Here is a 26,448-nt window from a genome sequence, read left to right on the forward strand (position 1 = left end):
TCAACTCCTGGGCCTAATTCTATTCAAGACGTGCAGTGTCCACCTGCAAGAAGCTGCCCCAGTATAAGAAAACTTTTTATTTTAAATACTTTGGAATCTCCCTCGGAGCAGTGAGTCAGTGCCCGGGAGGAGGGTGCGTGGTCCCACAGCCCCGCCGCCTCACGCGCCCCGGGTGGTCCTGAGGAGTCCTGGGAGATGAGCGGCGGAGCCTCGTAGCTCCTGGTCCTCGGCCTCCTGCCTGTGGGCTGGGCGCACCCAGCTGGGGTTTGAGGTAGGCGGCCTCGGCTCAGCTCCAGAGCTCCAGGGTCTGGGGTCCTGCCAGAGGCCAGACAACAGGCAGTCGCCTCTCTTCCTCTCAGGTCCGTGGTAGGGGAGGGTCGTCAGGCCTGCGCACCAAAGCCTGAAGGGTTCTGCTTCTGCCAGCGCCACAGATCTTCACCTGGGACAGGCAAGGGGGTGGGTGACCGGGGCCTGACCCATGGGCAGCCCAGGCCCAATCCGGCCCTCGCAGCCCCCTCGCCCTTCTGGGCAGGCTAGTACTCACACATCCGATCTAGGCCCAGGTCCGCGGTCCAGCCCAGCTCCTCCTGGGCCAGGCTGGGGTTGGCATAGCAGGCAGCCACGTCACCTTCCCGCCGAGCCACCACCTTGTACGGGATCTGCAAGAGGAGACCGGCAGAGGCTGGCTGGGCGGGCCCCGGGCCTCAGCCCCCCAGCCGAGGTGCGAGGCAGCTGCGGCGGGGGCGGCGGGCCTACCTTCCTCCCCGAAGCCTTCTCCATGGCATGGACCATCTGCAGCACGGAGTAGCCGGTGCCGGTGCCCAGGTTGTAGATCTGCAGGGAGAATGGGGTTTGTGGCAGGGGCTCGGCAGCCTGGCCCCTGGCGCCATCTATCCAGGACTTGTCCCTCTGGCTTCTCCTCTCTCCCTACCCGGCAGCCACACTGTTCCTTCAGTTTCCTCAAGGCGGCGATGTGGCCCTTAGCCAGATCCACAACGTGGATGTAATCCCGGACGCCTGCGGAGGAGGACATGGGCGGGTGGGCGGTCCGTCCCACCTCAGCCTCCCCCTGGCTCCTCCTGGGCTCGGCTTACCTGTACCATCCGCCGTGTCGTAGTCATTGCCAAAGACATTCAGGGCCTCCCGGCGCCCGATTGCCACCTAGGAGCAGAGGTCAGGCCAGCTCCTCCCAGGTGCCCCTGCACCCCTAGGCACTCCTGTCCCTCCTCTCCCCTCACCTGGGAGACATAGGGCATGAGGTTGTTGGGGATGCCCTGGGGGTCCTCGCCGATGCAGCCAGAGGCGTGGGCGCCAGTGGGGTTGAAGTACCGCAGCAGCACCGCATTCCAGGCCTGTGGGACACAGGTCAGACCACGCAGCGTTCTCTAGAAACGATCAGGGCCGGGGCCCTCCCCCCAGCGCTGTGACCATGTGCACGTCGCAGGCGCTTCTGAGCCTCAGCTTTCTCCTGGGTGGGGGTTCTCGGATCCCATCCCCAGGCTCAGGGGGGTCTGAGGAGTCGTCCACGAGCAGAGCAGGGCTGGGCCAGCGGCCCTCACCTTGTCTGCCCGGCACAGGTCCTGGATCATCTCCTCGATGAAGAACTTGGACTTGCCGTAAGGGTTGGTACAGCCACCTGTGGGGTGGGCCTCGTCCAAGGGCAGGTACTGGGGGTTCCCATACACGGTGGCCGAGCTGCTGAACACCAGGTTCTTCACCCCGTGGGTCCTCATGATCTGGCCGCAGAGGAGAGGCGTCAGGGACCTGCACCCTGAGCATCGGTCCCAGCCTTCCTGAGCCACCGGAGCTATGGACACGTCACTCAGAGGTGGGAACAGGAGCAGAGACAAAGAAGGACCCTTGTCCGATAGGGTTCAGCTCAGGCCCTGACTCCCACACACTGCTGGCTCTGCTGGTCCGGCTGGGCCAAGCAGGGGCTCTCCCGGGGTCTGTGTCCCCACCTGGGCCTCTTACCTCCAGAAGCTGGATGGTCCCTGTCAGGTTAACTCTGTAATAATCCAGGGGCTTCTGTACCGACTCGCCCACAGCCTTGAGCCCCGCAAAGTGGATGACGGCCTGAAAGCTGTGCTGCGGGAGTGCGGGAGCAGAGCCGGTGAGCGGCAGCCCTGGGGCTCGGCCTGCGGTGCCCCCCGCCCCAGAACCCACCTTCTTGAAGAGGCGCTGAAGGGATGCCTGGTCCAAGATGTCCATCTCCTCAAACTCTACAGAGTGGCCTGTCAGCTCCTGGACCCGCCGCAGGCTCTCAGGCATGGAGCCCCCTCCTGGAGGAGGGTCAGGAGATAGGGGCTTGGTACCAGGATTTTCCTTCTTCCCCTCCAGAAACGCCAGCCCTGCCACCCCGCTCACCACGTATGGCGTTGTGGAAGTTGTCGATGACCACCGGGCAGTAGCCGGCCTCCAGCAGCTCCAGCACTGTGTGGCTGCCAATGTAGCCGGCCCCTCCTGTTACCAGCACCTTCTCTGCCATGGCACCTGGCCCAGGACACAGGTCTCAGAGGTGGCTGTGCCTGCTTGCTCAGGCTCCCTCCGACCTGACTGGGCCCCTGAGCTCTCCTGGGAGGCAGGCAGCAGAAGGCCTCAGCTAAGAGGTGACTTTGGAGCTAGCCCTGGTTCATCTAGGGGGTTCTGTCACTTTCTGACCTTAGGCTTCAAAGATCGCCTGCCCTCTCTCACCAGCTTCCATCTTTGAGACAAAACTAGTACTGTACACATGCAGGCGCTGGAAGGGTCCAAGAAGCTGATTTTAAAGGCCGGCCACATGCTACAGGAGAGACGCACTCACAGATACCGTATTTTCTAGTTCTGATCCACCCTGGGGTGGGAAGACGGACTCTGAAAACCCACACTTCCTCCCCGGTCTCTGGGACCGCTCAGTCCTGGGCCCAAGGGAACGAGGCGGCAGGAGTGGGAGTCCAGGGTCCCACCGGTTCAGTCTCTTCTGACTCTCCGGTACCACCTCACTAGGTGTCAAGCGACTCCTGGTCTCTGACTAATACCTCCTGCTCTAGGCAGCCCCTTTCCTCCTAGGTCAGCTGAGAGGAAGCAGGAAATACCCCAGAAGGCCTCAGGGTGGTGCTGGGGGCGCAGCCCTGCAGTCCTGGAGTGGGCCCCACCCTGCTGAGCCCCGCCTCGGGGCGCTGGGCTGGCTCGGCCTCAGCCCGTGCCAGGGCCAGCCTGGCCTCTCCAGGCTTGGGGCTGGGGATGCTGCCCAACTTCAGGCAGCACTGGGTGGGCCAGTGTAGACGTGGACTTGGCTCAGTCCGCTGCCAGGTGTGCATCTCCACCTTGAGCAAACTGCAGGCGGAGGGGCGGAGCGGGAGGAAGGCCCGGACACTGAGGCCTTTCATTCCCGGCCCTGGCCCGCGGCCTCCTTCCTCCAGGCTGCCTCAGACCCCCTCCCAGCTGGGCCAGCTCCAACTCACTGGCTGGGCGCCCGCTGCGTGCCATGCTCGCACCGCACCGGGCGTTTCTCTGTCCTGAACCCCCCCTCCCATCTCCAGGAGGCAGGCGTTATTGCAGACTTTACAGAGAACCGGGCTGGGGTCGGAGAGGTTAAGGGACGTGCCTGGGGCGCAGGGCCGGTGGTGGCGGGCTGCAGTCCCGACCTCCAGGCTGCCGCCGGGCACTTCCCCTACTGCTCGGCGCCCCTGCCTTCCCGCGCTCGGGGAGGGGTCGCCCTGGCCCTGGGAGGCCGGCTTCGCCCAGCTGTCAAGCCCCTCAGTTTTCCCAGTCTGTATAATGGAGGGGAGGGGGCGCTGGGCCGTGAGCGCTGCAGGGCGGCCGAGCCTCGGGCTGGACTTCGGACCGTGGCTCCGAAGGGGCCGGGAATGAATGAACCCGGGCGGCCGCGGCCACCGCGGGGGCGAACGCCAGCAGGAGGGGCGGGCCCGCCCTGCGCGGCCTCCGGAGCCCCTGCGCTCCCCGCCGACCCCCGCCCCGACCCCCGGGCCCTTCCGTCCGCCCTCAGACCTGCAAGGGCTCGCGCGCCCGCGCTGGCTCCAGCGGCGCCGCCTCCCGCGCCCCGCGCGGCGGCCCCTTTAAGAGCCGACAGCCCGCCCGGCCCCGCCCCCCACGCCCCCCGGAAGCGCGTGGCCTGGGGCGCGGCCGCTACGGGGGCCCGAGAGGACCAAAGGCCTGTGTAAACGCGAGCGCGGGCTCCCTTGGGGCCGCGGCAGGGGGTCTCCGGCGGGCCTGGTGGGCCGCCCGACGCCCCGCCCCGGTGTCGTTGGAAACGGCCGAGCAGCTGGAGGAGTCCTGAAGCCGCACGGAGCCCGCACCCCGCCGCCCGCCTCCGAGCCAGCCTGGAGTGCGGCGGTGGTTTCTTGGAGTCAGAGGCTGGGGAATGATGTGCAGAGTCGTGGCACCCGGAGGAAACCCCGACACGGAAGCAGCAAATGCCCAGGGAAGCCCGGGGCTGCCCGCGGCGCCCCAGGCAGATCAGGAGCCCTAGTGCCCTCAGGCCTGAGCCGCCCAGGCCCCACGGCCAGCCGCTGTGCCCTCGGGGAGCTCGGCTGCAGCCTTGGGCACAGCGGGACAGCCTCGCAAACACCCCGGGGTGTTCTGGCCGCCGCCGCCGCGGTGGATCCCAGAACAGCCTTGATTTTCGGCCACTGGATTGGGGCTGGGTTAATTTTCATTTTGATTTTTTGGTGGTACTGGGGGTGGAACCCAGGGGCTTTCTACCTCCCAGACCTATTTTTTATATTTTATTTGGAAACAGGGTCTCACTAAGTTGCTGAGAGCCTCACTAAGTAGCTGAGGCTGGCTTCGAACCCGTGCGCTCCTCCTGTCTCAGCCTCCCAAGCACGAGGATTACAAGCAGGCTCCACCACGCCTGGCTCCGGGGATGGGTTAGAAACGCTGAGATAATAAGCCAGTCCAAAGTCTACCTCTCCCCGTCTGAGTGCAAGTCCTCATAAATACCATAAATACAGCGGCACAACTGAGTACTTGTAAAATTACACTTTTAATTACATAATCTTTTCAAAAGTCATGCTCATGATTTTCCAGAGATGCTGGACTTGGCAGATGGCCACCACAGAAGCCTCACCCCTCAGCAAACACCCTCTGCCAACAAGGGAACTTCACCAGCCCTTTGCCCTAAGAGGTCAGAGAGCAGCGGCCCCAGCAGGGCAGGACGGCTGTGTGGAGTTAGCCAGCTTTTGGGCTGCACCCAGAATGGACGGAAGGATATTCCATGTAGGCGCCCAAGTGCCCGCAGGCACTCCACTGCCGGGCTGCAGGGTCCGCGGCAAGGGAGACTTCCAGGTCACTACCAGGCCAGCAGGGAGGTCCGGGGGCCGGGCAGCTCCTCCACCAGGAGAGACCAGTGTGCAGAGCGTCTGTGGGGGCCTGCTCCCTTTGATTACACCTCATTTCCACTTCTCCATCCAAGCGTCACCCACGTGTGTCACTCCCAGTCCCCAGGGCCCCGGGCGGCCCAGGGGCTCAGAGTTTAGAGCAAGCCTGTGCCACCTTGGAGCTGGTTTTTCTGTTCAGGACCTGACAGATAAAGTGCCCAGCTTCCAGGAGCTTCTGGAGGTTCACACCCTATGAAAAACGAGTGAAAGAAAGGGCGCACGACGTCAGACAGGCCCTCAACATCCAAGGAGACCAGACTGCAGGCACGGGAGCTGGCGAAGCGACCACCACCAGGCCCTTGCCCCCGACGTGGTCCTGTCCGTCCAGCAGCTGCGGCTACCCTGTGACGCTCCTTCACCAGGCACTGGCCTAGTGGTTAAAAACTGGATATTCAGCCGGGCGTGGTGGCGCACACTTGTATTCCCCGCGCTTGGGAGGCTGAGACAGGAGGATCGCACGGGTTCGAAGCCAGCCTCAGCTACTTAGTGAGGCTCTCAGCAACTTAGTGAGACCCTGCTTCCAAATAAAATATAAAATAGGTCTGGGAGTATAGCCCGGAGGTAGAAAGCCTCTGGGTTCCACACTCAGTACCACCAAAAAAACAAAAACAAAAAACAAAAAACAAAACACACTGCATGTTCAAAGTCAGCATGGTGCTGCGTGCTTGTAATCCCAGTGCTTGGGAGGCTGAGACAGGAGGATCACAGGTTCGAGGACAGCCTCAGTAAGTAGTAAGGTTCTGAGTAGTGAGTGAGACCTTGTTTCAAAAATAAATGAAAATAGGGCTGGGGGTGTAGCTCAGCTCAGAGGTAGAATACCCAGGGTTCAATCAATTCCCAGTACACACACACACACACACACACACACACACACACACACACACACACGAATACAGCCCTGCATACTGAGGTCAGGACCGAGGTGGAGGGGTGGGAACAGCCCTCACGCAGGCCCGGGCAGTGGCCTCTCCTACAACAGGTCTTGGCTGCATGTGCTGCTGTGTGTGACGAGCTCAGCTCTGTGCTAAGCATTCTAGGACATACGGCTTCTCTTTCTGTCTTTCAGTGCTGGGGATGGAACCCAGGACCCCACACGTACTAAGTCTGTGCTCTACCACTGAGCCATACATTTTCTTACAAACGCTCTCAATGGTCTATTCTTCTTCCCTTAGGTTTAAAGAGATGAAATAATTTGATATCACACAGCTTGTCAATTCCGTTAGATTTGTTGTCTCCTCCTCCTTCTTCTGCGTTCTACCTCTAAGCTAAACTCAGAGCCTGGTCTTTCATTCTTTGAGACAGGGCATAACTACGTTGTGGAGGGCCTCACAAGCTGCTGAGGCTGGCGGGGACCTGCAATCCTCCTGCCTCGGCTTCGTGTGTTCATGCTCGGCCAGTGCCACTGAATTTTTTTTTTTTTTTTTTTTTGTGGTACTGGGGGCGGAACCCAGAGGCTCTCTACCTCCAGGCTAAACTCCCAGACCTTTTTTATATTTTATTTGGAAACAGGGTCTCACTAAGTTGCTGAGAGCCTCACTAAGTAGCTGAGGCTGGCTTCGAACCCGTGCGATCCTCCTGTCTCAGCCTCCCAAGCGCGGGGATTACAAGTGTGCGCCACCACGCCCGGCTCTGCCACTGGATTTCAAAGCATAGATTCCACATGGCTTCCATGCCACACAGTGGGCCCTACTAACTGGCAAAGCATGGGTGGGGTGGGGCTGTCTGATTCACCTTCCCGTTTTTTGGTACTAGGTATTGGACTCTGGGCAATTCTACCTACAAGCTACACCCCCAGCCCTATTTTCTATTCCCATTTTGAAAGACGGTTCACTGAGTTGTGAAGGGCCTAAGTAACTGAGGCTGGCTGTAAACCGCGATCTTCCTGTCTCAGCTTCCCAAATGCTGGGATTACAAGCGTGCGCCACCACGCCCAGCCTTATTTTAGGTTTTAAAAAGGGTCTCATCAGGTTGATGAGAGTCTCATTATTTGCTGAGGATATTCTAGAACTTGTGATCCTCCCGTCTCAGCCTCTCAAGTACTAGAATTACAGGCGCGCACCACTGCGCCAGGCAGAGTCTCTTGGAACTGAGCTGTGGAAGTCATTCTAAGTCTCTGGCCTCCTTCCCATGATGGTGGCATTGTTTTGCTACCCCAGAAACACAGCATATAATACCCACAGTCCCTGGCACCTTTCTCCTCTTAATCCCCAGCATCCCAATTAACCACAAGCGCCCTGGCCTTCGGGTGAGCCCCGGTCAGCTCAGGGCTGTCACCACCAGGGGGCAGGCAGGCTTACCGTGTGAATGCCCAAGCCAGACAGCATGTAGACCAGGTCCTCGGTGGCCAAGTTCCCGGACGCCCCCTGCGCGTAGGGACAGCCTCCTAGACCTGCCACGGAGGAGTCCACCACACTCACTCCCATCTGGAAACACAAGGAGGGTGAGACACGCTGCCCGGGCCGGCGTACAGCGCCACCCTTGCAAACCTCCAACTCCGGTCACTCTCCCTTTGGCTTATGTGTGGTTCTGTGGAGTGCGCATCCCAGAGACCACCCAGGACAGCAGGAGTCGCCTCCGCTGTCCCTCTAACCAAGGGAAGGCTTCTCTTTCTCATTCCTTTTGTGGTTGATCCTTCTTACTCTTCAAGTCTCGGCCTATATGGCACCTCGAGGGGCCTCAGATCACACTACCCCTTCCACTGTTGAGATTCCACACACACGTGCGCAAACACACACACGACCCCCCAGGCTGCTCTCCCTCACACAGTCGAGCCTCTAGCCCGTGTCCTGTGCGTGCACACACACACACACACACACACACACACACACACACACACACGCCCTCCCCCCCGCTACTCTCCCTCACACAGTCGAGCCTCTAGCCTGTGTCCTGTGCATGCACACACACACCCCGCCCAGGCTCTCTCCCTCACATGGTCGGCCCCACTCCCCAGGGCCCTGCCCCACTCTCTCCTCTCCTTACGCCTCTACCACCCGCTCTGCATCCTCACTTGGCCTCAGGGGAATGCGCAGTGAGAAGGGACCCCACTTGCTCCCAGGGTCACATCGGCCGACCTCCCCATGGCTCCCTGCCGCTGCAGGCCTCTCCGCCTGGCCTGTGTCCCCGACTCCTGCAACCCGTCCCACCCTCGGCTGCACCTGCTGGATCTTGCCTGTCTCTTAGAAACACTTTTAGGAACCCAACTTCCCGTTTCCCCAGCTCCATTCCAAGTACAACTCCTCAGAGGAGCTGTCCTGCTGACCATCCCCTCCACCCCCTCCAGCCTTCATCCCCACAGCTTCCACCAACAGCTGCTCCCTCACAGCCCGAGGGAGGCCAAGGCTCCCTCTTCCCTGCGTGTTCTCCCAGCAGCGGCACCGTGTGCACTTGCTCTGCACGGCCTCCAGGGCTCCACGTCCCCTGGCTTCCTCCGCCACCGCCGGCCTCCCCTGAAGCCCTTCCTCAACTTCCTGGCCTCCAAATGCTCGAGCCTCTGATGGCTTTTTGTTGTTGTTTTGTTTTGTGGTACTGGGACTGGAACCTAGGGGCATTCTACCTCTAAGCTATACCCCCAGCCACATATATATATATATATATATATATATATATATATATATATATATATATATTTTTTTTTTTTTTTTTTTTTTTTTTTTTTTTTTGGTGGTGGTACCTGGGATGGAACCCAGGGGCCTTCTACCTCCGGGCTACGGGCTACACTCCCAGACCTATTTTATATTTTATTTGGAAACAGGGTCTCTTAAACTAGCCAAGGCTGGCTTCGAACCTGCGCAATCCTCATGTCTCAGCCTCCCAAGCGTGAGGATTACAAGCGTGTACCACCATGGCTTGCTTTTTATTCTATATTTTGAAACAAGGTCTTACTGAGTTGCAAAGGGCCTCACTAAGTAGGTGAGGCTGTCCGTTAACCCGGATCCTCCTGTCTCAGCCTCCCAAATGCTGGGATTACAAGTGTGCACCACCACACCCAGCTTTTAGTTTTTTATTTATTTATATATTGAATTTATTTTTTGTAGGTCTGGGGATGAAACCCAGGGGCATTCGACCTCTGAGCTATACCCCCTGCCCTCATTTTTATTCTTTATTTTGAAACAGGGTCTCACTAAGTTGTGGAAGGCCTAAGTAGCTGAGGCTGGCCAAAAACCACAGTCCTCCTGTCTCAGCCTCCCAAATGCTGGGATTACAAGCGTGTGCCACCACGGCCGGCTAGTCTTTTATTTTTGAAACAAGTTCTCACTAAGTTGCAGAGGGCTTTACTAAGCAGCTGAGTCTGTCCGCAAACCCGTGATTCTCCTGTCTCAGCCAAGTGGGACTCCACTGGCCGGCCGCACAGTAGAGGGAACGAAGCTGGTGTCTGACACAGCTACTCTGCCGTGGCACTAGCCTAGCCTGCCCTCCCCACAGTCTGGGAGAATGGGCGCACTGATTACCTGCAGGGCCATCAAGGTGTTGGCCAGGGCTTGGCCGTAGGTGTCATGGCAGTGCACAGCCAAGGCAGACACTGGCACCTCTTGCATGACAGCCGACAGCATGTCTTTCATGATGCCCGGGGTGCCCACACCGATGGTGTCGCCCAGGGAGATCTCATAGCAGCCCATCGAGTAAAGCTTCTTGGAGACCTGGGGAAGCAAGCAGGTGCCGGAGGACCCCAGGCCCGCCAGCCAGGCCCGGCCCGGGAGCAGGCAGGCTTTGCCCAGGCTGGCCACCTCTGCCTGAGGCCCTGAATTCCTACTGGACCCTCTGAGTGGACAGTGAGCTCTGTCCTGACCAGGAGGCTGATGGGCAGAGCCAGCTTGGAGCAGGCCCTCGGCAGCAAGACTGCATTCCTCCCACTTCCAAACTAGTTAGACCTGATGCCCACATCAGGAAAACGGATCCCTTCCACGGCAACAAGACCTGTGAGTTCATGGGCCTGAGATACTAGTTACATATATATATATATATATATATATATATATATATATATATATATATTTTTTTTTTTTTTTTTTTAATTAGTGTGTGTGTGGGGTACTGGGGTTCCTGGAAACCTTTCTACCTCCGGGCTACACTCCCAGACCCATTTAAGCCAGCGAGGCTGGCTACGAACCTGTGCGATCCTCCTGTCTCCGCCTCTCAAGTGCGGGGATTACAAGCGTGCGCCACCACGCCCTGCACTAGTTACTCATTTTAAGGAAATACCCAACTTTTTAGAAGCCCATCTGCAAACACCTAGAGTCACTGCAGAGCTGGGGCAGCCCACACCGCCTCTGAGGAGAGGCTCCTTGGCCTGGCCATGGGGCAGGTGAGGCTGGAGGCGCGGGCTGGGTCCCCAAGGGCCTCACTAGTGGCCGGCTAGACGAGGCCCTCCCCGGCCCGTGCCGCAGGGTGATGAGAGCAGCAGGAGGGCAGGCTGCGGTGAGGGGTGGCCTCCAGACACTGTCAGGTGAAGCCCTGCTCTCTGCCCATAGCCACGCCCCATGGCGGGAGCCTTAGCTTCCTGGAGCTTCAGAGAAGGCCCTGTGTGGGGCTGCGGCGAGCGTGCAGGCAAGGTGAGCCTCCCACAGGACGCAGCAGCGCTCTCAGTGAGCTGTTGCCACTGCTTCCGTCCCTCCTATCTGGGTGCCACATGGATTAAGGAAGAACAGTGGATTTTTTTAGGGAGAAGAAAAAAGGTCTGAGAGCTGGTTTCTCCACTGGCAACCTGGTGGCACATTCTTTAGACTGTCTGCCCAGCTGTGAAGTGCAAGAATATCTCGGGGGCCCTGAGGCTGAGATGAGAGGGGGTCAGTGTCAGCTGGGTTGTGCTTGGGCTCGGTTACTGTTCATAGGATGTCACCCTGAGCGGACTTTCAGGCTGGGTGGAGGCCCAGCTAAGAGGCGGGACTCCAGGCAGCGAGAACAGGCTGTGTTTGCAGGGGCCTAAATCAGGAGCTGAGGAGTGAATGAAGTCAGGCCTGCCAGGACAGGCAGCAAGGGGCACCCATGCCCTCAGCCTCTCAAAGCCCTGCCCTGCCACACACACCTCAGCCACTTTAGCCGGGGACATCTTCCCTTCATAGGGACATCCGAGCACACAGGAGACGTACCTATGGGGAGACAGGGAGGAAGGACGTCAGTGTCCCCAAGCTCCTGGGGCAGCAGGTCAGAGCAGGATGGCTGTGACACTCATCCCTGACCTGCAATCAAAACCAGGAGCTGCCGGGCGTGGTGGCGCACGCTTGTAATCCCCACGCTTGGGAGGCGGAGACAGGAGGATCACGCAGGTTCAAAGTCAGCCACGCTGGCTTATGAGACCCTGTTTCCAAAAATAAAAAAGTATAAAATAGGTCTGGGAGTGTAGCCCGGAGGCAGAAGGGCTTCCAGGAACCCCAGTACCACCAAAACAAAAAACAAAAACAACAACAACAACAAAAAAACAAAAAAACAAAAAAAACCCAGGAGCTGCTGGGGAGAGGCAGCTGGAGGTGGAGGAGAGGAGCGCCGCCTGGTGCCAGGAAGGGCAGCAGAGAGCCTGGCAGGGAGGGCTGAGAGGCTGCAGCTCCAGAGGCAGGGGTGGCCAAGGATCTAGAGTGGGGGCAGGAAGCCGCACCTGAGCTGGGTGGAGGGTGCCACACAGCTGGGCCGCTGCTCAGAGAGCAGGCACCGATGGAACCAAACCCAGACAGCCGCGGCGGTGAGCAGAACCAGGCGCTGGCCTCGGGGCAGAGGGCTGCGGCGCGCCCAGGGCCAGGCTGGCTCACTCATTGCTGAGCTGAGCACTACCGGCCACAGAGCAGTGACCAAGACCTAGAAGGCTGTCGCCTGCCTGGAATGCAGGTCACGCAGTGTCTGGAGGCTACAGAAAGTGAGTGCAAGGCCCGGGGCCAAGAGAGACCCAGCTAGTGTGCAGCATGCAGAAGACTCGGGGCCAGGAAAAAGCCAGGAAAACCCAGCTGCAGAGAGCGGCAGGATCCAATCCTGTGGCGTCCTGCACGCCACTTTAAAGTGTGAACTCAAGCCGGGTGAGGTGGCTCACGCTTGTAATCCCCGCGCTTGGGAGGCTGAAACAGGAGGATCGTGCAGGTTCTAAGCCAGCCTCAGCTACTTAGTGAGGCTCTCATCAACTTAGTGAGAACCTGTTTCCAAATAAAATATAAAAAAAAAGGTCTGGGAGTATAGCCTGGAGGTAGAAAGCCTCTGGATTCCACCCCCAGTATCACCAAAATAATATAAAATAAATAAAAAAGTAAAGTGTGAACTCAGCCAGGCGAGGCAGCTCTCACCTATAATCCCAATTACTCTGTAGGCGGAGGTAGGAGGAGCATATGTTTGAGACCAGCCTAGGCAACTTAGTGAGAGCCTGTCTCAAAAGTTAAAAAAAAAAAAAAAAAAAGCCAAGCATGGTGACACACACTTGTAATCCCAGTACTCGGGAGGCTGAGACAGGAGGATCATAGGTTCAAAGCCAGCTTCCACAATTTAACAAGGCCCTCTGGAGCTCAGTGAGACCCAGTTCCAAAATAAATAAGGCTGGGGGTGTAGCTCTGAGGTACAATGCCATTGGGTTCAACCCCTAGCACCACACACACACAAACATGCATACACATACATACACACACGCGTGCGCGAGCAATGTATTTGCCTAGTGTGGTGGCACACTGCTGTACTCACAGTACTTGGGAGGCTGGGACAGGAGGATTGCAGGTTGAAGGCTAGTATGTGACTTAGCAAAACCCTATTTCAAAATAAAAAAAAAATAAAAAGGGCTGAGGATGTATCTCAGTGGTAGATGGCTGGGGAATTAGCTCAGTGGCAGAGTGCCTGCTTAGCATGTGCAAGGGCCTTAGTTCAATCCCCAGCACATTAAAAAAAAAAAAAAAAAAGCCTGAACTCAGCCAGTCACTGAAAGGTTTTTGTTTTTGTTTTTGTGGTACCAGGAATCGAAGCCAGGGGCATTCTACCTCTGTGTTATTCTCCCAGTCCTATTTTATTTTTATTTTTTTGCAGAACTGGGGATTAAACCCAAGGGCATTCTACCTCTGAGCTACACCCCAACTCAATTTTTTTGGGGGGGCAGGTCTGGGGATGGTACCAAGGGGCATTCGACCTCCGAGCTATACCCCCTCCCTCCCTCTTTCCTTCTTTCTTTCTTTCTTTCTTTCTTTCTTTCTTTCTTTCTTTCTTTTTCTTTCCTTCTTTCCTTCTTTCTTGTGGTACTGGGGTTCCTGGAAGCCCTTCTACCTCCAGGCTACACTCCTATTTTTACATTTTTATTTGGAAACAGGGTCTCCTAAGCCAGCGCACGCAGCTGGCTTCGAACCTGCGCGATCCTCCTGTCTCCGCCTCCCAAGCGCGGGGATTACAAGCGTGCGCCACCACGCCCGGCTTATTCTTTATTTTGAAACTGGGTCTCACTGAGTTGCAGAGGACCTCACTAAGGAGCTGAGGCTGTCCACAAACCGCGATCCTCCGGTCTCAGCCTCCCGAATGCTGGGATTACAAGCGTGCGCCACCACGCCTGGCTCCAACTCAATGTTTTATTTGGAATCAGGCTGAGTTGCAGAGGGCCTCACTAAGTAGCTAGGGCTGTCCATGAACCACAATCCTCCTGCCTCAGCCTCCCAAGTGCTGGGATGACAGGTGTGTATCACCACGCCCAGCCACCGAAAGGTTTTTAACATGGAGCAATGTGATCAGATGGTACTTCTGAAAGATCGCCCTGGCTGCAATTTGGATGCTGTTTGACCTTAGACTACTGTCTTTCCTGCGTCTCGCTCCTGTCACCTGGCAGGTGGACGGTCCCCCCTTGACAGCCATCCCGAGACTTCAGTTAGAAGCACACACAGTGGCCGGAGCTGCTGCTGCTGGAGACGCAACCCGGGGAGCCTCGGGCCTCGGTGCCTTCAGGGTGGATGGGGAGCTGGTGGAAGCCAGGACTGAACTCCCCTCCACACGTCCCACCTAATGCTCCATCCTGCTGGATTCTTTTGGTGAACGAACCCAAATTTAGGTTTGAGAGAAAGCACTTTCTAGAATTTCTCCTGATTACATTTACTTGGGGAAAGCATGCCTGGGGGGGCACTTGAGCTGCCCCTCCCAGGATCAGGAGCTTGGGGTGGGGAAGATGACCCATCCCAGAATGGTAAGGAAAAGACAGCAACCTGGCCTGACTCACCCCCGCACAGCAGTGTTGGTGGCCCGAGCCGCTTTGACGATCATGTCCAGGCGCTGGAAGCTCTCGTCTATGGAGCAGTTGATGTTTTTCTTGGTGAAGAGCTCGGAGACAGCCACAAAGACGCTCACTTCCTTGGCTCCCGCAGCCACCTACCAACACCCAGGTGAAGCCCTTCAGCAGTTTTCTCTTCAAGGAGCACTGACAGCAGCAAACTCTTTGCTAAATGTCGTGCATGTGAGTGTCAGGAGTTGAAAGGATGCGCTGAAGTCCTCACCCCAGCACCCAGATGGGACCTTATTTGGAAACAGGGTCACTGCAGATGTAATTAAGTAAGATGAGGCCACACTGCAGTACTGCAGACCCCTGATCCAACAGGACTGGTGTCCTTAAAATAGCTGGCCTGGGGTGGTGGCGCACGCTTGGAATCCCAGTACTTGGGAGGCTGACACAGGAGGATCGCAGGTTTGTAGTCAGCCTCAGCAACTTAGTGAGGCTCTGTTTCAAAATAAAAAATAAAATAGGGCTGGGGGTGTAGTTTGGAGGCAGAATGTCCTTGGGCTCAATCCCTAGAAGCAAAAACAAAAACAAAAGTGAAGCTTCGACAGCCCAGCGGTGCCAAGGAATGCTGGCCTTCGCTGGAGACCAGGAGGAAGGCCCGGAACAGCCTCTGGAAGGCTTGGGAGGAGCCAGCCCTGCTCAGACCTTGACTTCGGGCTTCTTGCCTCCAGAATGTCATAGAATACATAAATGTTGTTTAAGCCAATCAGTGTGTAGCACTTTCTCAAAGCAGCCCTATGAAATGAAGACAGTGAAGTATACCTCAATTTAAAAAAGACTGGGTGCAGCCAGGTGATACAGAACTGGCTGCCAGGCACGAGGCCCTGGGTTCAAACCCAGCACTGCTGGGGGGCTGCAAAACCCAACTTAGACATCCTGTAGCAGATCACCACTGCATCTGCCAACGCCAGCCTGAACGTCACTCTTGAAGGAAGCTCCTGCCCACTGCCAACACCTCCAACACGCTGCTGCCCAAAGTGATGGCCGGCGGCTACTCCTGAACTGCCCCCGAGAGCCTGGCTGCCCTTCAGCTCCAGACGTGAGCACACAAGAGCTGACGTCAGTGCGCACCTGTCTCCCCTGTAGTGATGTGTGTGCACTCCACCTCCTGGAACCTCCCGACGCAGGTACTGCCCTCAGTCCAGTTTACAGCCAGCACTGAGGCTCAGCGAGGCTCAGTGACTGTTCAGATCACAGAGCGGCGAGTGGCAGGGCCAGGTGGTTCCCACCCCGCCCCGGCAGCAGACCGAGCCAGTACACCAGCAGGGCCGGATGCGGCAATCTCATTCCGGGAGCCCCCCCCCCCCCCCCCCCCGCCAGGCCACCCTCTTACTGCTGCCTCAAAGCCTTTCAAATTTGGAGTGAGGACCGGGTAGTTGATGCCAGGAAACTTCTGGATGCCCTTCAGGACCTCGGTGTGGTCGGCCATCTAGGAGCCAAAAGAGACAGCAAGTCATGGCCAAAGTAAAGAGAGTCTAAGGGTGAGAGGAAACCTTTCCACCCAAACGTCTGCTCCAGGACTGTGGGGCGGGCTCTCCCCAGTGCTTTGGCTATCGACTTGACTGCGGAGGCACAGGAAGCCCTGGTTTGTGATAGCCTCCATTTCTCCATTTGTCTGTCTTATGTAAGCAGAGCCAGCAGGAACAGGTCGCAGCGGGGTACAGAGAAGGCCGCCCGGGCCGGGAGTGGGCACAGCTCTCTCATGATCTACACTCATTCTGCAAAAGGATCTTTCCTCCCCACTGCCTGTCCTGTGAAGCGATCTTTCCTCCCCACTGCCTGTCCTGTGAAGCGATCTTTCCTCCCCACTGCCTGTCCTGTGAAGCGATCTTTCCTCCCCACTGCCTGTCCCTGTGAAGCGATCTTTCCTCCCCACTGCCTGTCCCTGTGAAGCAGGAGTCATCGGTCTTCCCTTTTGCCAACACAGAAAACACAGACGGACATGACTTCTAGCAGAAGAGACCTGAGAGGCCATCTCTGACCTGGAGAGGGGCGGGCCTTAGCAAGGTCACCAGAAGTTGGGGCGGAGCCAAGACGGAGGCTGAGCCCTGCTCCCGGGTCGCATCAGGATGGGAGCTGAGCCCCACTCCAGGTCACCGGCTCTTGCTGCACTCAGTGTTGGGAACCGCCTGAGAACTCTTGAAGCAGAGCCCTCAAGATGAGACCTGTGCTCCTGCCTCCCACTGCCTTCTGGGCAAACGCAGAGCTTCCCCTCCACCTGGGAAAGGCCTCTCCTGCCTGGGCTCACCTGGGGGACCCACTTGGGAGACACGAAGCTGGTGGCTTCTACCACGGGGAGCCCCGCTTCCGAGAGCATGTCGATCAGCCTGATCTTCACCGCGGTCGGCACGATGCTCTGCGGTGGAGAGTCACAGAGGCAGTCAGCAGGGTGGTGGCGCGAGGCCTCGGCACGCAGGCCTGGCAGCGCAGGGCTCCCGGCATGGTGCCTGTGTCCTGCCACGCGGCAAGGCGAGGGCAGTCCTCATCAGAGAGGACAGGACGGGCTTCAAGTTCCACAGACAGTACCAGCCGAGGTGGCTTTCACCTGAAATGGAGCTCATATTTACAGGAAACAGCGTTTTCTGCTACACAGACTTTTCCTTCACTAAACATGTCTTACATCTTGGTCCACCATCATCAATTGAGGCTAAGAGGCAGTCGACTAGCTCAGGTCCCATGGATGAGCCCAAAGGGTGAGACCTCCACTTTCTGCCTCCTGGCTGCACGGGACTCGGCCTTCTGTGCCCAGTCCACGGCATGCCCGCCCCAACAGCCAGTCACGTACTAGAGTCACTGGATCCTAGGGATCCCTCTTTCCAGATCTACCCTCATTCTCCCACACCATGGCATGGCCTCACTCTACCAATCAATCCTACACAGGAATCTGCTAACATGCAGCCGCCATTATCTTGCTTTCCTGCTCAAAGACCTGCCATAGCTCCCCAGTACCTAGAGAATTAGGAAAAAACACTAAGAACTCCAGGTTCTTCTCACCAGGCCTCTCCCGCTCCCCTCCAATTTCTCTCACTGCTTTAACATAAGATTTAACATAAATAATTTGTGTGCACCATCACGCCCGGTGAAACCTGTTTTATTTGTTGTTTGTTCATGGTACTAGGAATCGAACCCAAAGGAGTTCTACCTCTGAGCCAATCTCCAGCCCTATTTTATCTTTTAGTTTGAAACAGGGTTGCACTTCCTCCTGTCTCAGCCTCCCAAGTACTAGGATTACAAGCGTGCGCTACCACGTCCACTTGGTCAGGCTGTTTTTTCAAAAAGGGAGAGGGAACTGGGTGTGGTGGTACACGGCCAAAATCCCAATACTTGGGAGATTGAGATGGAGGACTGGAGGTTTGAGGTTGGTGTGTGGTAACTTAGCAAGATCCTATTTCAATATCAAAATAAAATAGGGAGCTGGGCATGGTGGCATACACTGTGTAATCCCAGTACTTGGGAGGCTGAGATAGGAGGATCACAGGTTCACGGCCAGCCTCAGCTGCTTAGTGAGACCCTGTTTCAAAATAGAGAATAAGAAATAGGAGCCGGGCATGGTGTCACAAGCTTGTAATCCCAGCATTCGGGAGGCTGAGACCAGTGGATCACAGTTCACAGACAGCCTCAACTACACAGTGAGGCCCTTTGGAACTTAGTGAGACCCTGTTTCAAAATAAAGAATAAAAAATAGGGCAGTGGGTGTAGCTCAGAGGTAAATGCCCCTGGGTTCCATCCCCAGACTTGCAAAAAAAAAAAAAAAAAAAAAAGAAGAAAGAAAGAAATAGGACTGGGGTGGGGTGTAGCTTGGAGGTAGAATGCCCCTAGGTTCTATTCCCAGTACTGGGAAAAAAAAATAAAAAAAAAAAAAATAAAAGGCTAGGAGTATAGCTCAGAGGCTTGTCCTTGGGTTCAACCCCCAGTAACACAAAAAGTAAATAACTGTAGAAAGAAGGCACACTTTTCTTATTGAAAAATAATCAGTATGTGATTATTTCAGAAAAACATGCCAAAACAAGAGAAAGACCCTTAAAAACTGCCAGAGATAACACTTTCTTTCTGGGGGGGTGTACTGGGGATTGAACCCAGTGGTATTCTACCTTCACTACGCCACCAGCCCTTTTTTTTTCCTATTCTTTTCTTTCCTTTCTCTTTCTTTTCTTTTCTTCTCTTTTCTTTTCTTTCTGGTGGTACTGGGGTTCCTGGAAGGCCTTCTACCTCTGGGCTACACTCCCAGACCTATTTTATACTTTTTTATTTTTGGAAACAGGGTCTCTTAAGCCAGCATGGCTGGCTTTGAACCTCCTGTCTCTGCCTCCCAAGCATGGGGATGACAAGCGTGCGCCACCACGCCCGGCGTACCACCAGCCCTTTTTATTTATTAAAAAAAAAAAATTTGCCGGGCGTGGTGGCGCACGCTTGTAATCCCCGCGCTTGGGAGGCAGAGACAGGAGGATCGCGCAGGTTCGAAGCCAGCCGCGCGCGCTGGCTTAGGAGACCCTGTTTCCAAAATGAAAATGTAAAAAATAGGTCTGGGAGTGTAGCCCGGAGGTACAAGGGCTTCCAGGAACCCCAGTACCACCAAAAAAAAAAAAAAAAAAAAAAAAATTTGTGTGCGTGTGTTACCGGGGATTGAACCTGGGGGTATTCTACCTCTTAGCTACATCCTCAGTCCTATTTTTTAATTCTTTATTTTGAAACACGGTCTAAGTTGCAGAAGGCCTTACTAAGTAGCTGAGGCTGGCCATGAACCTGTGATCTTCCTGTCTCAGCCTCCCAAGCCCTGGGATTATAAGTGTCTGCCACCACGCCCAGCTCATAAACTTTTTTCTTATACAAAAGTATACAATTTTACACAAACACACAATTTTACAATCTTGAGTGACTTAGTATTCTCTCAGAATAACAGCTTCATAATATATTATTTTATAAAAACTTCATGACTTTTTTGTGTGTGGAATTGGAGATTGAACCCAGGCATATTCTACCTCTGAGCTACACCCACCCAGCCCTATTTTTTATTCTTTATTTTTCAAACAGGGCCTAAGTTGCGGAGGGCCTCACTAAGTAGCTGAGGCTGGCCGCGAACTTACGATCTCACTGTCTCTGCCTCCCAAGTACTGGGGTTACGAGCGTGCGCCACCACGCCTGGCTTATTCATAACATATCTGACCCAACTTTCCCACTATGTTTTCAGATGCCTGAAAAATCTCTCTCGGGTTGTTTCCGTCATTACCTTTTCGTTTTGGAGTCCATCTCGGGGACCGACTTCCACAATTTTCACTTGCTTTGGGAACGTGTCCGCGGATGAGGTGCTGACCTTTGATTTAAAAGGAAACAGAGTGTAAGGAAGGAAGAGACCAGCGCACCTCACGTGGGCACGGCTCCCAAACAATGGCCGCCTTGCCACCGAGACCAGCAGCTCGCTGCTCAACCACCACCAACTCACGCTTGGTCTGCTTTACAAGTAGGAGCAAAAGGAGGATTTCACGGAGACAGGAATGGGCAAGGCTCACCTCCCGGAACAGCGTTTCCCAGAGCCCGGCCCACTCCCAGCACCCACCTGACAGCTCTAGCTGTACCTAATTCAGCAGCCGCCAAACAGGAGGCTGGAATTTTTTTTCTTTTTTTTTTTTTTGTGGTACTTGGGATAGAACCCAGGGGACATTCTAACCTCTAAGCTATACCCCCAGCCCTATTATTTATTTATTTATTTTGTGGTACTGGGGATGGAACCCAGGGGCATTCCACCTCTGACCCAGCCCTATTTTTTATTCTTTATTTTAAAACAGGGTCCCACTAAGTTACAGAGGGCCTCACTAAGTAGCTGAGACTGTCAAGCCACGATCCTCCTGTCTTAGCCTCCCAAATTCTGGAATTACAACCATGTGCAACCACGCCCGGCTTTTAGTCTTTATTTTGAAACAGGGTCTCACTGAGTTGCGGAGGGCCTCACTAAGTAGCTGAGGCTGGCTGCAAACCTGCGATCCTTGTCTCAGCCTCCCAAATGCCGGGATTATAAGTGTGCGCCACCAGCCTGGCAGGACACTGTGGTTTCTCTAAGCCTGTCTGACTCCTTCCTTTCTAGTGCTGTAAAAGGCACCATGTGGCCCTGATGCATTCGCCGGAAGCTGACTCATCCCTTCCTACTCACCAGGCCTATCCGGCCCTGTATGATTTGGTTCGCGCTGACTGCGGTGAACTCATCACCATCCCTACTGTTCCATCGGCCCCACCCTCCGCCCCCAGTGGGGTCTCTCTGGCCTTCTCCCCACACCAGAGCTGCCCTCTTCCAGGAAGGGGCTTCTCATCCCTCTGTCTTATCGTTCAGTGGAGAGGCCTCTGATGAGCCCGGCAGAGTGGCCGGCCCTGCACCTTCGCTATTCCCTCAGAGCGCTGTGATACGCCTCCTCGAGGCGTCCTTCAGGGGACAGAGCTCTGAGGGCCTCGTCTGTCCTGACCTCCACTTCCTCCTGACTGCTTGGCACGGTGCCTGGTACAGGTAGGTGCTCGTTACAGTTCTTTTTTTATTTTTTATTTTTATGGGTCTGGAACCCAGGGGCATTTGACCTCCGAGCCACATACCCTGCCCTATTTTTATTCTTTATTTTGAAACAGGATCTCACTGAGTTGCAGAGGGCCTCACTAAGTGGCTAAGGCTGTCTGCGAACCGCGATCCTCCGGTTTCAGCCTCCTGAATGCTGGGATTACAAGCATGCGCCACCATGTCTGGCTCCCGTTACAGTTCTTGAACAACACGTTAGTATGTGAAGGGCACGGCTGCCCGTGAGAAGGCAATCACTGAGTGCGGGTAGTTAGTTCTGGCCTTGGGCTGACGGCGTGGGTGCTCATGTGCAGAGCCTCTGCTCTGGACCGGCTGACCACATGGGGAGATGACACCCAGCACCTGAAGAAGATATTTTAAAAGGTTTTTTGTTCCAGATCTACCACTCCTGGGCATCTTTCCAAAGGGACTAAAATCGGAATTGCAGTAACATGTGCTTATCCATGCTCATAGCAGCACAATTCACAACAGTCAAGTTAGGGGACCGACCTAGGTGTGCAGCCACAGATGAGTGGACTACAAAGTTGCAGAGTATCACAGATGGAATTCTGCTCAGCAACAAAGCGGAATAAGACAGTCATTTGCAGGAAGATGGATGGACCTGGACAGCATCATGTTAAGTGAGATTAGCCCGTCACAAATGAAGGGTCCTGTGTTTTCTCTAATATGTGGGAGCCTGGGAGTCATCAGTACGTCAGAGGGGCTTCAGATAACGGAGGAGAAACTTCGGTGGAGCCGGGGGGAGGTCTAGAGGAGGGGAGGAGGGAAAGGGAGGGTCAGGGAAGGAATGCCGCCCACTGACATTGTGTACACATGCGAGCATACCAGCGTCAGCTTCAATACCCTGCATGGGAAGGAGGGAGTAGGGAGGAGCTGGGGAGCCCACCACGTGCTGTGTGCGTGTGTGCCACTGGCGCTGTGGTTTACAGTAGGATGTGAGACTATATAACGCACCATAGCCGGGCGTGGTTGTGCATGCCTGTAATCCCAGCATTCAGGAGGCTGAGACCCGATGATCGCGGTTCACGGACAGCCTCAGCTACTTAGTGAGGCCCTCTGCAACTCAGTGAGACCCTGTTTCAAAATAAAGAATAAAAAGTAGGACTGGGGGTGTGGCTCGGAAGTAGAATGTCCCTGGTTTCCATCCTCAGTACCACACACACACACACACACACACACACACACACACAAAGAATAAAATATAGGGCAGGGGAAGCCAGGCGTGGTGGCACATGCTTGTAATCCCAGCATTCGGGAGTCTGAGACCGGAGGATCGGGGTTCACAGACAGCCTCAGCTACTTAGTGAGGCCCTCTGCAACTCAGTGAGACACGGTTTCAAAATAAAGAATTAAAAAAAAAAAAAAAAAGGGCAGGGGGTGTAGCTCGGAGGTCGAATGCCCCCTGGGTTCCATTCCCAGACCCACAAAAAACAAAAAATAAAAATAAAAAATAATGTACCAATAAAAGTATAAAAATATAGCCTGGCATGGTGGTTTGTAATCCCAGTGCTTGGGAGGCTGACACAGGAGGATCGAGGATGGAGTCTAAGTTGCAGAGGCTGGCCTCAAATCTGAGGTACTACTGTCTCAGTTTCCCAAGTGCTGGGATTACAGGCGTGTGCTACCACGACTGGCTTATTATTATTATTATTATTATTATTAATTTATTTTTTGGTGGTACTGGGGTTCCTGGAAGCCCTTCTACCTGGGGGTTACACTCCCAGACCTATTTTTACATTTTTAATTGGAAACAGGGTCTCCTAAACCAGCGCACGCGCGGCTGGCTTCGAACCTGCGCGATCCTCCTGTCTCCGCCTCCCAAGTGCTGGGATTACAAGCGTGCGCCACCACGCCCGGCTTATTATTATTTTTGAAACAGGGTCTCACTAAGTTGCTGAGATTGGCCTCGAAGCTGCAGTCCTCCTGTCTTAGCGTCCCAAACCCTGGAATTAAAAGCACGTGCCACAACGCCAGGATTAAGAAAAGTTTTTAAAAGCTCTGAGTCTCCAGTATATAAAGCCTTCCCCCAAATCTTCCCCTTCTTCCCACCAAGTAATAAGGGAATCTTCTCCCTGTCCTCCACCCTTCTTAATCCAACTCTTCAAATTAGCTTCATTTCACCAGATGACCTAGATAAGCACACTGCAATGAAGGAAAGGGAGAGAGACAGTATAATCTGCCAAGAATCACAAACCCCTGAGGCCTTAAGGAAGGGCATGCTCCTGCTACCAACCATCTGACTCCACAACTCACCTGCACCGCCTTAGTTTTAGCTAGCAAAGCTCTCTAAAGACTAAGGTGCTATGCCACCAAACTGCAAGATGTCCACAGGCTCAGCTGTGAAGACCCTGGTTGGATCTCCCTCTCAGAGAGGTGCTCGGACTCTGCTGGTCTATCATCCTAAGATTAATTCCACTGGAATTCGAGTTTCAGGCAGCAGGGACTGTTTCATTCACTGCTATTTGGAAAATCAGAGCTCAATGAATAATGTTTTTGTGTGTGGTACGGGGGATTATTCTACCTCTAAGTTATACCCCCAGACCAATTTTTTTTTTTTTTTTTTTTTTTGGTGGTACTGGGGTTCCTGGAAGCCCTTCTACCTCCAGGCTACACTCCCAGACCTATTTTTACATTTTTATTTGGAAACAGGGTCTCCTAAGCCAGCGCGTGCGGCTGGCTTCGAACCTGCGCGATCCTCCTGTCTCTGCCTCCCAAGCGTGGGGATTACAAGCGTGCGCCACCATGCCCGGCTCCCCCAGACCAATTTTATTTCTTATTTGGAAACAGGGTCTTGCTAAGTTGCCAAGGCTGGCCTCAAACCTGGGGTCCTCCTGTCTCAGTCTCCCAAGTACTAGGATTGCATATATGTGCCACCATGACTGCCTCGATGAATAATTTATTTATTTATTTTGGTACTGGGGATGGAACCCAGGGGCATTCTACCTCCAAGCTACACCCCCAGCCCTATTTTTTTAAATCTTTATTTTGAAACAGGGTCTCATTAAGTAGCGGAGGGCCTAAGTAGCTGAGGCTGGCTACGAACCTGGATCCTTTTGTCTCAGCCTCCCAAATGTTGGGATTATAAGCATGTGCCACCACACTCAGCTTCAATTAATAATTTAAATGTTGTTGAAAAGCCAGGCATAGTGGCACACGTCTATAACCCCAGTATTGGAGGCTGAGACAGGAAAAGGTTTGAGGCCAGTCTCGGCAGCTTAGTGAGACCCCATTTCCAAATAAGAAAATCGGGCTGGAGGTATCACTTGGGAGATATAATTGTCTCTGGGGTTCACTCTCCAGTGAAAATAAATAAATAAATAAATAAATAAATAAACAAAAAACCCCAACAAAACAAAAGTTGTTGAAAGAATATAAAACCTGCTTTTAAGTTTCTTTTCTGGAATGGGATAAACTGGATTCACTTCCTCCCCTATACAGTTCTTCATTACAAGAATTCACATTTATTAACCAATATTTACCAGACACAAGAGCCTTTTTACAGATTAACTTATATTTCCTTCTCAAATACCTTATTAAGGGCTTTCATAATCTCCATTTTGCTATTTGAAATCTAAGGCTCAAAGTGATTAAGTAACTTTTCCAAAGGCCACATGGCTGGCTAGTCTCAGCAAGAGCCAGCTCAGTGCGGGTCTAGAGCACATGCCCTGAACTCTGAGGCCATGGCTGCCTCTTTACCATTCTTTGGTCCGGTTTTCTCTTCTCTCGTTTATACACTCAGTTCCTTTTCTCAGGAAAGTTCTGCTCAGAGAACATCCCTCTAGCCACATGCACTGTGCCACACCATCCTGAACTAAGATGACTCTACTTATCAACAGGTGGCAAACCACAGGCATCAGGATCCCAAGGCGGGGACTCTCATCACCCCCTTCCAGGGAGGAAGAAAGTGAGTCTCAGAAAGACTACCCACATCACACAGCTCCAGGGACAGAGCTTGGCTTTGAACCTAAGTCTGGTTCTGATACTAGGTCTCCATGGTAACCCCAGAGGGCCATCTCATTATGGCAGGCTTCTTGTTTTTCTTTTTTCAAAGCCCATTTTTATCCACCACCTCATTTAATTTTCTTCCAAGTTGGAATTACCATCTTTGTTTTATACATGAGCAAATGGTGGAGGGGGGTGGCCTAGTTAAAAGACAAATGTTTTCTTGGAGGACTGCAGGTTTGCAGCCAGCCTCAGCTTCTTGGTGAGGCCTTCCGCAACAGAGACCCTGCTTCAAAATAAAGATAAAATCTAGGGCTGGAGGGTGTAGCTCAGAGGTAGAAGGCCCCTGGGTTCAATCCCCAGTACCAAAAAAAAAAAAAAAAAAAAAAAAGGTCACAACACTGCCAAATGCTTTACCTACATTTCCCCTAATCTCCAAAACGACCCTGAAGCACGTTGTTTTTCATGTTATATAAAAGTGAAGTTAAGAGTGCTCTGTCATTCAGCCCAGAAAGTGGCAGGAGGCACCATACTTTGAGCTTTAACCGACACGATTTATTCACCCCTTATGTACCTGGCTCTCCTACACTTTCCCCGGCCCACGGAGCTTGGACAGAGGGCAAAACAGTATCGAACAGCCCAAAGTGCAATTCCAGGGGCATGTTAGCAGGCCCCAGGCGACCCGAGCTCCCCGCAGCCTCCCTGGCAGCAAGACCCGGCCGAGCGCGTGTCCCGGGGCGCGGGGCTGGCCTAGCTTGGGGTGTTGGTGTTTTTCACTAACGAAGAACTGGAGAGGTCTGAAGCTCACTTAGAATGAAGGAGCCGGGGCCGCCACGAAGGGCCTCGGACAGGGAATCGGTCGCCCAGGACGGCGGCCCAGGCTCCACAATCAGAGCCGCGGCTCACCGCGCCGCGCCTCGGTTTCCCCAAACCCGCTAGGGCCTCGGGGCAGACCCGGCGCGTCCAGGCTTAAGACCCTCCCGATTCTGGCCGGGAGAGCCGTCCGCCTTCGCCGCTGGACGGCAGCCGCCGGGGCCGCGCCCGACCGCCGCGGCCCAGGGCACTTACAGCCCGCAGGGACGCCAAGCGCACCAGTCGCCGCGGGACCGCCTTCCTCACTGTCGCCATCTTGCCCGGCTTCCGCCCGGCTTCCGCCCGGCGCACGTGACCGCCGATCGCCGGTGGGCGTGGCCAGAACCAGGGCGTGGCCTCTGGGTGACGTCAGGCCCCGCTGGCTCCACCCCCGGCCTCTCTTTGTTTTGTGGTGCTGGGGCTTGAACCCTACACTCTCAGCCCTATTTTATTTTTTGCTTTCAAGCAGGAAGTTGCTGAGGTCAGACCTTTTTTATTTTTAA

The 26,448-nt window shown here is 54.7% G+C and overlaps 2 protein-coding genes across 9 annotated transcripts; both read right to left on the reverse strand.

Moving 5' to 3' along the window:
* Positions 1-380: 380 nt before the first annotated feature.
* GALE (UDP-galactose-4-epimerase) lies at positions 381-2,494 on the reverse strand (the record flags this gene model as incomplete). The annotated part of the gene is made up of 10 exons (XM_080692510.1): positions 2,368-2,494; positions 2,167-2,282; positions 1,975-2,088; positions 1,560-1,736; positions 1,239-1,352; positions 1,095-1,161; positions 932-1,017; positions 757-834; positions 545-659; positions 381-439 (listed from the first exon to the last, which is right to left on the reverse strand). Exons 1-10 carry the CDS (start codon positions 2,486-2,488, stop codon positions 381-383), a joined length of 1,047 nt encoding a protein of 348 aa, XP_080548636.1. The 5' UTR covers positions 2,489-2,494.
* Positions 2,495-5,469: 2,975 nt separating this feature from the next.
* Positions 5,470-26,221, reverse strand: HMGCL (3-hydroxy-3-methylglutaryl-CoA lyase; the record flags this gene model as incomplete). Of its 8 annotated transcripts, none has more annotated exons than XM_080692457.1 (9): positions 5,470-5,571; positions 7,679-7,804; positions 9,833-10,021; positions 11,407-11,470; positions 14,539-14,687; positions 15,929-16,024; positions 16,853-16,951; positions 19,823-19,906; positions 26,162-26,221. In XM_080692457.1, 9 exons carry the CDS (start codon positions 26,219-26,221, stop codon positions 5,470-5,472), a joined length of 969 nt encoding a protein of 322 aa, XP_080548583.1. The 8 variants fall into 8 exon arrangements, with proteins under 8 accessions (XP_080548583.1, XP_080548584.1, XP_080548588.1 ...); XM_080692458.1 differs by having other exon boundaries at positions 11,416-11,470; positions 16,844-16,951; XM_080692462.1 differs by having other exon boundaries at positions 9,962-10,021; positions 16,844-16,951.
* Between the last annotated feature and the right edge of the window lie 227 nt (positions 26,222-26,448).

Source organism: Muscardinus avellanarius (assembly GCF_963383645.1).
Source record: "Muscardinus avellanarius genome assembly, chromosome: 3".
In the NCBI taxonomy this organism is placed as follows: Eukaryota; Metazoa; Chordata; class Mammalia; order Rodentia; family Gliridae; genus Muscardinus; species Muscardinus avellanarius.